General features: G+C 38.7%; 2 protein-coding genes across 2 annotated transcripts; one reads left to right on the forward strand and one right to left on the reverse strand.

The window, feature by feature from the left end:
- Positions 1–285: 285 nt before the first annotated feature.
- LOC146609290 (uncharacterized) lies at positions 286–3,841 on the reverse strand. Its single transcript, XM_085345748.1, has 2 exons — positions 3,730–3,841; positions 286–1,277 (listed from the first exon to the last, which is right to left on the reverse strand). Exons 1-2 carry the CDS (start codon positions 3,839–3,841, stop codon positions 286–288), a joined length of 1,104 nt encoding a protein of 367 aa, XP_085201874.1.
- A 4,534-nt stretch (positions 3,842–8,375) lies between these two features.
- On the forward strand, positions 8,376–11,648 carry LOC146609291 (uncharacterized). Its single transcript, XM_085345747.1, has 2 exons — positions 8,376–8,476; positions 10,499–11,648. The coding sequence occupies exons 1-2, from the start codon at positions 8,376–8,378 to the stop codon at positions 11,646–11,648; spliced, it is 1,251 nt and encodes a 416-aa protein (XP_085201873.1).
- The last annotated feature ends 400 nt before the right edge of the window (positions 11,649–12,048 follow it).

Consider the following 12,048-nt stretch of genomic DNA (forward strand, 5'->3'; position numbering starts at 1 on the left):
TGAACATGTTGGTGGTGCGCAGAGAACTTCTGTTTCAGATGGAGTTTTGTCCTCACCATCACTGTGAGGAAAAATTATATCTCAGGATGTGAAAAAATAACACAATTTAGTTTCATCTTTAGGAGAAAAGTGAGGGAGCCGGACCCTAGATAAAGTGTCTCAGGTACATGGATGCAACGAGTCAGTCATACGAGGTAGTGGTGTAGCTGGTGGACGGTTTTGTGTCTATGTTAAAATGAGACCAAACCTACACCCCGTTTAGCTCCTGGTTGATTCGGAGCTTCATCAGTCTGCGGAGCAGCTGATGTTCTTTCCTGTGATAAATGACTTTCTCACGTGAGTCGTCATGTGCTTTTTCACATGTGTGACGTTATAAAATCTTTCCCCACACAGCGAGGAGCTGAAGGCTTTCTCTTCAGCGTGACTCTTCAGATGCTGTTTGAGACTCCGGCTGTGAGTAAATCTTCTCCCACACTTGGAGCAGCTAAAAGCTTTTTGTCCCGTGTGGATCAACATGTGAGAATTGAGGTCGGCGTTGCGGCCGAATGTTTTGCTGCACCTGGAGCAGCTGTAGGGTTTTTCTCCCGTGTGGATGCACAGGTGTTGTTTCAGATTCCCGCTGTGTGTGAACGTTTTACTGCAGAACTTGCAGCTGAATGGTTTCTCCCCCGTGTGAGTCCTCCGGTGGTTTATTAGCGTTGTCTTGTCTTTAAAGCTTCGTCCACACTCAGAGCAGCTGAACGGTTTCTTTTCCGTGTGAATCCCCATGTGTCTCTGCAGGTTTCCACTGTCCACAAATCTTTTTCCACACTGAGAGCAGCTGACAGGTTTCTCTCCTGTGTGGGTTCTCAGGTGTCTGCTCAGATTTCTGCTGTGACCAAATTTTCTCCCACAGACAGAGCAGCTGAATGGTTTCTCATCAGCATCACCTGATGCCCGAGGCGCTGCAGGTTCACGGCTCTGCTCACACTCATCAGAATCACTGACGTCTGTGTCTGAAGAGCCTGAAGTTTTCCCGTCAGGCTGTAGATCTGGATCAGGCTCTGGTCCTCCCACAGAGTCACTGACCTCCTCAGTCCGTCTGTGATAAAGCTGTAAGGATTCAGGTTTCTCTTCACCCTCCTCACTCTTCACAGGGGCAGGGCTGGAAGTGAGCTGGGCGATGACAACCTCCTCCTGTTCGTCTTTAATGTCTGGGTCCTCCCGGTCCACACTGGAGCTCCACTCCTGCTCCTCTTTTTCACCAATGACCACTTTTTGGACACCCAGAGGTAAACCTGAAACACAAACATTAATATTGAGTTCATTTTGTCCTGAAACCAGAAAATTTTCACAAAGTGACAGTTACTTTTTGTGGATAATGAACATATTTTTACATGACCATGACAATTAATATGACTTTTAGGGGTATATATATATATATATATAGCTCGTATTTATTCAGGACTTGTTTTCAGTTGATCAGCTTTTCTCCTGTCTCCTCACCTGCTCTGTGCGCTGGTGGGAGGAGCTAAGTGGAGGTGACATACCATCAGAGAGAAGCTAGCGTCATGCTAGTGTTAGCTTATCATCAGCAGCGAATCTGTTTCCAGCAGCAGCAATAAAACTCACCTTCTTTTCTCGGTTCCAGTTCCATCTTTAAATCAACTTCCGGTGGTTCACAGTGTCGGGCCACCTATATGTGTACTTTTAAGGAAAAAACGACACAGTAGGAGTAGGTATTGATTTATAAATACTACTGTGTTTATAAACTAAGCTGTAGTGTTTGCACAAACCAAACACTAAATAAGAACTCATCACTGTGCAATAGACATTTAGCGGAACCTAGCTAGTTCTATCTAACTGTCTGTATGTCTCTAACTAACTTGGCAGCCTGTTCTCTTTGTCTTGATAATACTTTCTTTAACGATTGAAGACATTTTGGGGTCAACATAAAAGAAAGGCAGATGTGAAATGTAAAATTTAGGTCAGAGGTTAAATGTGACAAGGTTTCTATTTATTGACAACAAACACTTCCAAGAGTCATAGTTTCTGAGTTATAAGGCTTTTTGTCAGTTGTTTGTCAGTCCTTTAAGAGTCTCTAAAAAAGCCGATGTTTCAAGACTTCCCCCGTGTCTTTAGACATGTTTTAGGTTTCATATCTTTCAATATCAAAACCAATCCTACAATGTCAGTAGGTAATGAATCAGTAAAACATTGTGTCTTTTACAACAGGATAGCAGTGTGTTCACCCTGCAGTGTTTAGTCATAAAGTACATTTTTGTTATGTCCTGTCCAGCTTTTGAAGGACATATTTTGCTCATCATTAGGCAAGATTAATTTATATTTTCTGAGCTATTAACTGGAATTACAGGTTCTAGAACAAAGTTGTAGTTTATTTTGTGAATACAGCAAAGCAAAAATGTGCTCAGTGTCACTCTTCAAAACACCAGGAGGAAATATTTAACAAATTAACCAAGTCAAAAAAGTAAGCTCTGTGCAGTTTGGAAAGGCCCAGAGCCAAAACATTTGTCACTAACTGAGAGAATCATCACACAGATGCTACAGGCAGGACCTTTCAAAATAAAGCTCCAAGTGGCAGCACTACCAGGTAATCCAAACTCAAAGAGATTCTAAGAGTCAGAACAGGTTCATTAAACATTGAAAGAGATTAAATAATTTTAATTATTTTCTATTAAATAAAGAATCAAAAAACCTGATAGTCTGTCATCATCAGTCCACCTGACAGGTGTCTGACTGCAGTTCCTGACCCAAGCGCCCATAAATAACAAGTAAGGAGAGAGAATGTGCTGGTTTCTCAGTGACAAACTACATTTTTTCAGTAAAATAAATGAATAAAAGCCTCCACCAGGACCTTTGAGCGTGACGAAATATTTTATGGAAGAAAAGAATCTACACCAGGAGACCCCAGAGGAGCGGACACTGAGGAGTACACGCCCTTCACCTTCAGCTACAGGGACTAGCTGCTACTGGCAACTGTTGTCCAGATTCAGTGATTCACCTGCTTATTACTAGGGGTGGGTTTTTATAATCAATTTATCAATTAAAATCGATTCTGGCTTGGATAACGTGAAATCGATTCATTAAAATCCTGAATCGATTTTTTAATATAAATTTATTTTGCCCGAAATGCCAGAATCTCACGTGAAACCTCACAAAATTTCAACAACCACCAAACAGCTAAGACAGTAAATGAGAGCAGAAACACGGATTCTGCACAAAGATGTAAACACACAGCGCGGAATCGTGGATCGAATCGATTCGGGACCTTGTGAATCGGAAACGAATCGATTCTAGAAATGAGTGACGATACCCAGCCCTAGTTATTACTCAGTTATTTGATTACAGGTGCTTCATACGGTCTTGTTAATGTTTTATTTGTTTACATGTTTAGATGTGTGAACGAAGCTGTTTGCATGACCTTTGGCCTCTGAGAAAAACATCTTTACAAAAACCGAGTCGCCGTTTGTATTCTTTTTTATTTTTTAATTTAATGCATGTTGATCATTTATTTATTTATTTATTTATTTTTACAAAAAAAAACTCGTCGTATTTAGTCAAGGGTTTTGTTTTTGGCGATCAGCTTTTCTCCTGTCTCCTCACCTGCTCTGCGCGCTGGTGGGAGGAGCTAAGTGGAGGTGACATACCATCAGAGAGGACCTAGCGCGATGCTAGCGTTAGCTTATCAGCATCAGTGAGTCTGTCTCCAGTAGCGGGGAGTAAACTCACCTTCGTTTCTCGGCTCCAGTTCCGTCTTTAAGTCAACGTCCGGTGGTTGACAGTGTCGGTCCAGCTCAGCTCTGTCCACAGAACCGGACTTTGGAGGACTTTCTGGATCCATCTGCTAACTGAGCGCATAATCAAGTCCACTAAAATGAGCGCTGCCACTTCCGGGAAACATTTCAAAATGAAATGATAACAAGCAGACAGATTTAGTTCCGATATGCTCCATCAAAATAAATTTTTTTTATTTTGGAGTCAATCCCTTAGGTAAATTACCTTTACCTAAATGCAAAAGTCATATTTGCTCCACTCTAGCATCTACAGTCCTGTCCTATTACACTGCAGTGCTCCACTACCTGGTTTAGTCACTCAGGTAGGTAAATCAGAATCCCTAAATATTCCTCTGACACAATGAGATAGAGAGTCACACATTTCACCACTCTACCACACACAGAAACCATAATTCAAGTGAAAAATAATATGATTTTTGCAAATGTAATGAAACTTTTTTTGCGTTTGTTAGTGTCCAAGAATAATTCAGAGTGAATAATCAGAGATTTCAATCTAATCCACCCATTTTAGGGCGAATTCTTTAGTTATCAAACATGAGGCAAAGGCTCGGGCGTTAAAGGAATTAAAGAACAAAGCATCTGTGACAAAGCAGATAAGATGAAAACCATCGAAACATTATTTATTAATTAATATTAGTTCAGTGTCTTCATCACATAGAGGCAGCTCACCAATTCATTCAGCCCTTAAAGTAGCATTATTCAGTACACATACTAGAAAATCACATTGCTACTACACCGACCTGCACACAATGCAAACTGGTAATAGAGTTGTTTTGAATGGATCGTTAATATAACACCACTTGACAGCCCCACATGCGTGGCACTGTGTAAAAACTGATAAAAGCAGAGCCATTGCGGTAATGACACAATGAGAAAGTAAAAATTATGTGGGATGTTGTGAAATTGTGATGTGCTCATCATTAAGAAAGATTAATTTATATTTGCTGAGCTTTTAACTGGAATTACAGGTTCTGATAAAATCTAGTTAATGTTTACAAAGTGCTACATCAATCAACTATTCTTAAAATATTTAACCCACATAAAGTGAGTTAAAGAAGAAGCAACATTACTCGTGACTGCAGGATTGAGTGGTTTAACACAACAAGATAGAGAAGAGGAAAACTTTCCTGTGCACCAAAACAACACTGATCTCAGTCGATGATGTTCCAGATGTCTAAGGGTAAGGGGAGAGAGACTGCAGCATTACAAAAGCATCCTGTGAAAGTCTAGAACAAAGTTGTAGTTTATTTTGTGAATACAGCAAAGCAAAAATGTGCTCAGTGTCACTCTTCAAAACACCAGGAGGAAATATTTAACAAATTAACCAAGTCAAAAAAAGCAAGCTCTGTGCAGTTTGGAAAGGCCCAGAGCCAAAACATTTGTCACTAACTGAGAGAATCATCACACAGATGCTACAGGCAGGACCTTTCAAAATAAAGCTCCAAGTGGCAGCACTACCAGGTAATCCAAACTCAAAGAGATTCTAAGAGTCAGAACAGGTTCATTAAACATCGAAAGAGATTAAATAATTTAAATTATTGTCTATTAAAAACAGGATCAGAAGACTTCCTGATAGTCTGTCATCATCAGTCCACCTGACAGGTGTCTGACTGCAGTTCCTGACCCAAGCGCCCATAAATGACGAGTTATTTATAATATTTTGTAGTAAAAAATAAATAAATAATTACCTTAAGATTGAAATCAGGTGTGTCCGGCTGTTTTTCTTCGAATGATCCTGAAATAAAAATAAGCCAAAGTTAGAAACATTGATGTTGATGAAGTAGTTATAGGCAGAGGCGGAGCCAGACATTTGAAACACCCGGGGCTTAGCCCTGAAGGGTAGTATGCATGTGGATTTTTTTTTTCTTTTTTCTTTTTTTTGGGGAGGGGGGGGGGTGTAGAAATGACTGAAAGATTAATTGGCTCTGTTTTGAGTTTTGTTCAAAAAAGAATGACTTCATATAGGGAAAAAAAGATATCACATATACAGGACACCTTAAACTAGTTTTTTAATTAAGCAGCAAGGCAGAACAAGGTCAGGGCTGCATCAAGACACGAGGACTAAACCCCAATTCAACCAGACCCAGAACTGATCCGGAATTAAAACAGGACTACAAGAGTTCAAAATCAGGACTACTTAGGATTTAACCAAGACAGAACCAGAATCAGAACTAGATGATAGTAGCACTAAAAATCATCATAGACCTGCACTACACTTATTTTTTAATTCTACCAAAGTACACTATGTAGATTCACAAAAGTTTATATAATTATTTAGCCTTGTTGTGCAAACAAGCCTGCATAACTTAATAAATATAGAATTTGAAAAATAACAAACCTAAAAAGAAACACTAGGTACGAGATACATGAGGACCTATGATACGGTGATACTTTTGGCAAATGACCATTTGACTAACATGTGTGTCTCACCTGCTCTTGTTCATCTCTGTTCTGTCCTGTCTCCTCTCTCTCCCTCTCTGTTCCTCTCTCTCCCTCTTTGTGCTGACAATCATCAAATATACAGTTGAAACCAGATATTTACAAACTCTTCAGATAAAAACACAACACTTTTATAATTGTAACATCAAATCAGACTAAATGTTTATTTTTTTAGATTGATAAATATAAAAAACATATTTGTTAACTTTAAGAGTAAAGAGAGAAACTCTGTATTTCTTAATTGCAAATGGCACCAGATTGTATTCAAACTGAGCCACACTTATGGAGCTCCACAGTTCTTTTCCTGGTGTTTTGGTTGATATCTCTTAATTTTCCCATGTCAAAGAAACAGGCTCTGTGTTTTGCCTTATATGCATCCACAGCTGTGCCACCAATTTACTCACATGGACTCTACTAACCTATCAGAAGCTTCTTCAGCTCAGAATGGAATCATCTGGTTTTCTTATTAATTAACAAACTTAGTGTATATGTACTCTTAAATTTGATGAAAGTGATAAAAAATAGAAGCTCTGTCTCTCTTTATTCTGACATTTAACTAATTCAAAAGATATTTCAATATTTATCTAAAACAAAAGTTTACTCTAAATTGATGTTGTACAGAAAAAATGTTTTATGTTTTCTCCCTAAAGTGTATGTAAATATCTGGTTACAAATGTGAACATCCTGCTGTGTACTGAAATCCCTCTTGTTTTGCATAGAAATATACTGAACAACATACAAAGCATAATATATAAAATAACATTTACCTGAGTTTTTTCTTTGAAAGAAGCCTCTAATGTCCATTCTTATATTTCAGTACATAACTGAAACCGATTTAGTCGGGGAGGGTAAGAACTGAAAATATGAAATAAACACACGTAAGATAAGACTCTATTAAAAAAAAAAAAAAAGCATTTGTTCGGCTTTTCATTTCGCCATTTGTTGATTCACTTGAAGAGCAAGTAACGTAATATTGGTCAAGTGATCAGTTTGATATCAATCTTTCGTGATTCACCGTCATTTGTACGGTATGAATGGTTTGCTTTGGTACCTGGTCAAACTTAAGCTCTCCTTAGTATGGCTGGCTCCGTTACTCCAACAGCGCACTCACAGGCACAAGAGCACCTGGCTGCAGCCCCGCCCCCTCGCTCAGTTGCTTAGTGCCTGAGCTCGGATCATACCAATATCAGGGGGGATTCACGCACAGTCGTAAATTCCCACTGTGTGCATTATGTGCTTCGAATATTGTGTGTACTTTTTGTTTTATACAGTTGTCAGCCAGGCATCTAACTATGAAAAAATTACACTCCAAAAGACCCCGGGCTTCTGACAAAACAACCCGGGCTTAAGCCCAGTAAGCCACCCCCACGCTCCGCCCCTGCCGGTGACAAACATTTACCTGAACGATCTGACGGCAAGTAAGAGACACTTAAGAAAGATCTGTTTGTTTTTGCTATAAACAGTGGTTTTACATGGTTTTACTTTGATTTAAGGACATTTGGCGACAATGTCCAAACACCAGTTCTCTACTAAAACTGAATCAGACAGTTTGGGAACACCAAAACAGCAAAGGTGAGTAGTGACCACATTTGAGTCTTAAAGCCTTTATTGACGATTTTACAAGCGCTCTTTAAACGACTGTAACTCGGAGTTTTATATATCCTTTATTAATGCAGTTAGAAAAAAGTCCAGGCGGCTTAAATGATGCTTGGTCAATAAAGGGTTAATTTTATTTAAATAAATTAACTTTAGTCTGACATTTGAAGTGTCTCATATCAAGCTCCAGATGTGGACACCTGTCCATGCAAATCAGGGTCAGCTGATGTTAAATCACACAGTCAAAGATCTTTTGGTAACAGCCAGTTAAATATATTTATTTTTCACAGCAAAAAGCTCCGGTTTGAATGAGAAGGCGGCATTCTTCTTTCACTTTAACCCAAATCTCAGCATTGATTAGAAGGATCTATACACATGTTTTCATTATGTTTTTACTGTGTGGATGATAAATGAACTACTGATGGTGTATACAGATTACTGAATGAGTGAAGAAAAGCTGATGTGAGAAACAGCCTGTGTAGATGTCAGTAACTCTGCTCTGTTAAGAAACTCTGATTGCAGACGCCCCTTCTCTGGTGGATCACTATGACGATGGTCTTCAATCTGTCTGCTGGAAGTTTGGCTGTAATAAACCAAAAGAAGCTTGCAGAACTTATTGAACAGATAAGCACAAGTATCAAAGACAGGTAACTAAGCATCCTCTACAGCATGCCTATTCAACTACGAAGTTAGTTGGGTCAGATTTTCAAACCGAGGAATTTATCTGGGCCAGATATTTTTTTTAAGCCAGTAAGCAGCAGATCATGATCAATTTCAAACCCACACAACTGTACTGAAAAACAAGTATTTTTTTTATTCCTTTTCCCCTATAAATCTGGTGGTGACCTCTCACAAATGCACACCAAAAGGTCCATTTAAAAAAAAGGGAGCTATAACTAAACTATTTTTTGCACATTTGAAATAATAATAATAATAACAAAAAACATTTTGATAATTCCCTTTCAAATTAAAATAAATATTTCGCTGACCACTCACTTTTCCTGCCATGGATGGAGCCCCATCCGTCACAAGTATACAGACACGCTTCATATCCAGACCATTTTCCTCAAAAAGAGCTTAAATCTCCTCAAACATCATTTCGCCAGCTGTGTGTCCCTCTAACGGTAGTAAACCGAGCAATTTCCCATTCAAAAAACGGACATATACGCACAACTGTGCATTATCAGTTCTGTCTGTGATCTCCTGCTATAGACATTACATCAGTTTTCTTCAGGTCATCTAACAGCATTTCAAACTCGTCTGACGCCAGAACTTCAATTCTACGAATATTTGAACTGTCCTACAGGGGTACGTTTTTAATAGCAGATGTCACACTCACTTTTCACCGCATCCACCACGGCCAGCATGCAGTACTTCATTGTTTCAGAATCTGTGAAAGGCCTTTTCTTCTTCGCCAAGAAGCAAACACGAAGGGAAGCTGCTGCAGCTCTCTCTTGGGCTGTACAGGACCCTCACCATGGTAGTACAACTCCTGTTGTAAGATTATTAAACTCGGTAAAATGAATAAGTATTTGTCAGTCCAGGCAGGGTTAAACCGACAGTTTTCATTGTCAATTTTGCGCTTTTGGAGTGAGAAAGACATGCTGTTGTCGCATCATATATTACGATGATTGTTTAATATGTTTACATTACGGTGCATTGTGGGTTAAATATTGCTAGGCTACTAGGAGTGTTGCATTCAAAGTCTACACTACGCTGTAGGAATTTTTTTTTTTTTTTAAATTAATTAATGAATTCATTTTTTGCGTTTTCTCTGTGTTTCTGCCAGGACCACAGGCAGGGCCACTCGCAGGTTGCTTCTGGGCCGCCATTTGAATAGGCTTGCTCTACAGTCTCTGAAACTAAACATTTTTTGTTATTTGTTTTCATATGAATTCTGTTTGATAAGCTCGGCAGAGCTGAGCTATGTAATAAGGTGGTGACATATGGTTACAAGCAGCGTTATTATAGTTAAAACTAAACTAAAAACTAAAACCAAATGTGGAAAAAAACTAGTTAAATAAAATAAAATAAAAATAAAAATAAAGAACTTCACTTAAAAAAATATCACTGAAATGATTTTGTGAATTTGGAAAACTAACTAAGATAAAAATCAAAATATGGAGCATTTTAATCATGTCCCTACATCCTCCATACAATAATAACTAAAAACATTAGATCACCATGTTGCATGTAATGATGTGTCTCTGTAACTATTGTTGATCTGATAATGAATTTATCCTCTCTCAGTTCTTATTTCCTGCTGCTCTTTGTCTTTTCACTCTGCTTTCTGTAAATATATAAAGTTCTACATAAATAAAGCTGATATAAGAGAGCAGTGATGTGGAGAGGACTACAGCTCCATTACTATCCAGTCTAGCTTTGTTTCTGAGGAAATGTTCAGTACCTCACCTTTCTGAACTGAATGATATAAATATATCATTATTATAATGATATATTTATATCTAAACTTTGTATCACTTAATTCTTGTTATATTGTTCTTTATGTAAAGGGGATTCCCCATAATAATGCCATCAATAACAACAGTATACATGTAATAACATACATCTGGTATGTTAGCCATCTTTATGAGCTGTCATTAAGCCCTCTATACACAATTTTAATGTGTATATTTGTGTGTGTCTGTGTTTATTCTTTCTTGTGACAGGTACAACATTGAAGAAATGTATGCAGTGGCCACAAGTGTTCCGAAGGATGAAGACCAAGTTTCTTATGACTTCACAAAGGTGACGCCAAACCAACAGACAGAATTGAATGACGGCATCCTCAGGTCTCCGAGACTTGTGGTAGCCACAAAGAAAAAAGTCTACAATAAAAATGGGGACTGTCTATATACTGAACATGCAGAGTGGCGTGTTCTTCAGAATCTTAATCTTGAAGGTCAGGATGGTGATTTGTTGGTCTTCTTCTCTCATGCCAGTCCATGTGCCGAAAAGTGTGCAGATCCAGATGGAAAATACAGGATCACTGATCAGCTCAGACGTCTCTTTAATGGATGTGAGTGGGGTGCAAAGGCGTTTGTATTTAACGTTTTATTCAGGCCACCTAGGCAGGACATTAATCCAGACAGGATAAATTTTGCCCTGACAAATATTGGAATAGCCATTGATCACGAAAACTTATTTCGCTGTAACGAAACTAATAATGGCGATTTCCATTGCATCAAATGCTTTAATGGTAGTCAGATAAACCCAAATGCCTACAAAAGGAGCTGGAACAGGAAGCTCCAGGCGGTGCACCGTTGGTCAGATGAACAGTCAAAGTCTACCCAAATCATCAACCACATGGTCCTGGATACGATACACCCCCTCCAGTTTGCATACCGCCCCAATCGATCAGTTGATGACGCAACAGCATTTGCCCTGCACCACAGGGCATTAGCATTAGCCCTGCACCACACTCTGCAACATCTGAAGAGTAGCAGCACGTATGTCAGGATGCTCTTCCTGGACTACAGCTCTGCTTTCAACACCATCCGCCCAGGCAAGCTGATCGAGAAACTGAGTGACGTCAACATCCCAACTCTCACTTGCAACTGGATCCTGGACTTTTTGACAGAGAGACCACAGGTGGTGAGAATTGGAGGACGCGTGTCTGCTGAGCTCACCATCAGCACTGGATCTCCACAGGGCTGCTGCCTCAGCCCTAAACTCTTCACCCTGTACACCCATGACTGTGTCTCCACCCAGGAAAACTCCATCATCATCAAATACGCTAACAACACCACCATCCTGGGGCTCATCAACAGGGGGTACGAGTCTGGGTACAGAACTCTACACTGTTCCAAAAAATATTAATGTCAAACTATCTTACTGTATATTTTACAGTTTTGTACTATCTTTCTAGGATATCATTAAATTTACATAAGTAGACTGTGATCTTACATGTCAAAGGTAAAATAACGTAACAGCTCTGTAAATATAGTAAAACACAATTTACTTGTTTTTTAAATATATTTTTTTGTACATATGCATATTTAGATTGTAAAAATACATCCAGAAATGTATCATAATTTCACGAATATTTGTCTGTTATGTGAGAGAATGATCTGTTAAATTCAAATGTAATACTATGGAAAAATATATAAAATGATCGAAAATTAATGAGAATAATCAATAATTAAAGGAGTATTTGAATTATAATTTTGCTGAAAATTTCATGTCACCTAGGTCTGATTCAATAATTAAGAGGTAACAA

This window comes from Diplotaxodon limnothrissa, linkage group LG22 (genome assembly GCF_057381915.1).
Source record: "Diplotaxodon limnothrissa isolate DT_005_m linkage group LG22, D_limnothrissa_male_GT1.1, whole genome shotgun sequence".
NCBI classification, from domain to species: domain Eukaryota; kingdom Metazoa; phylum Chordata; class Actinopteri; order Cichliformes; family Cichlidae; genus Diplotaxodon; species Diplotaxodon limnothrissa.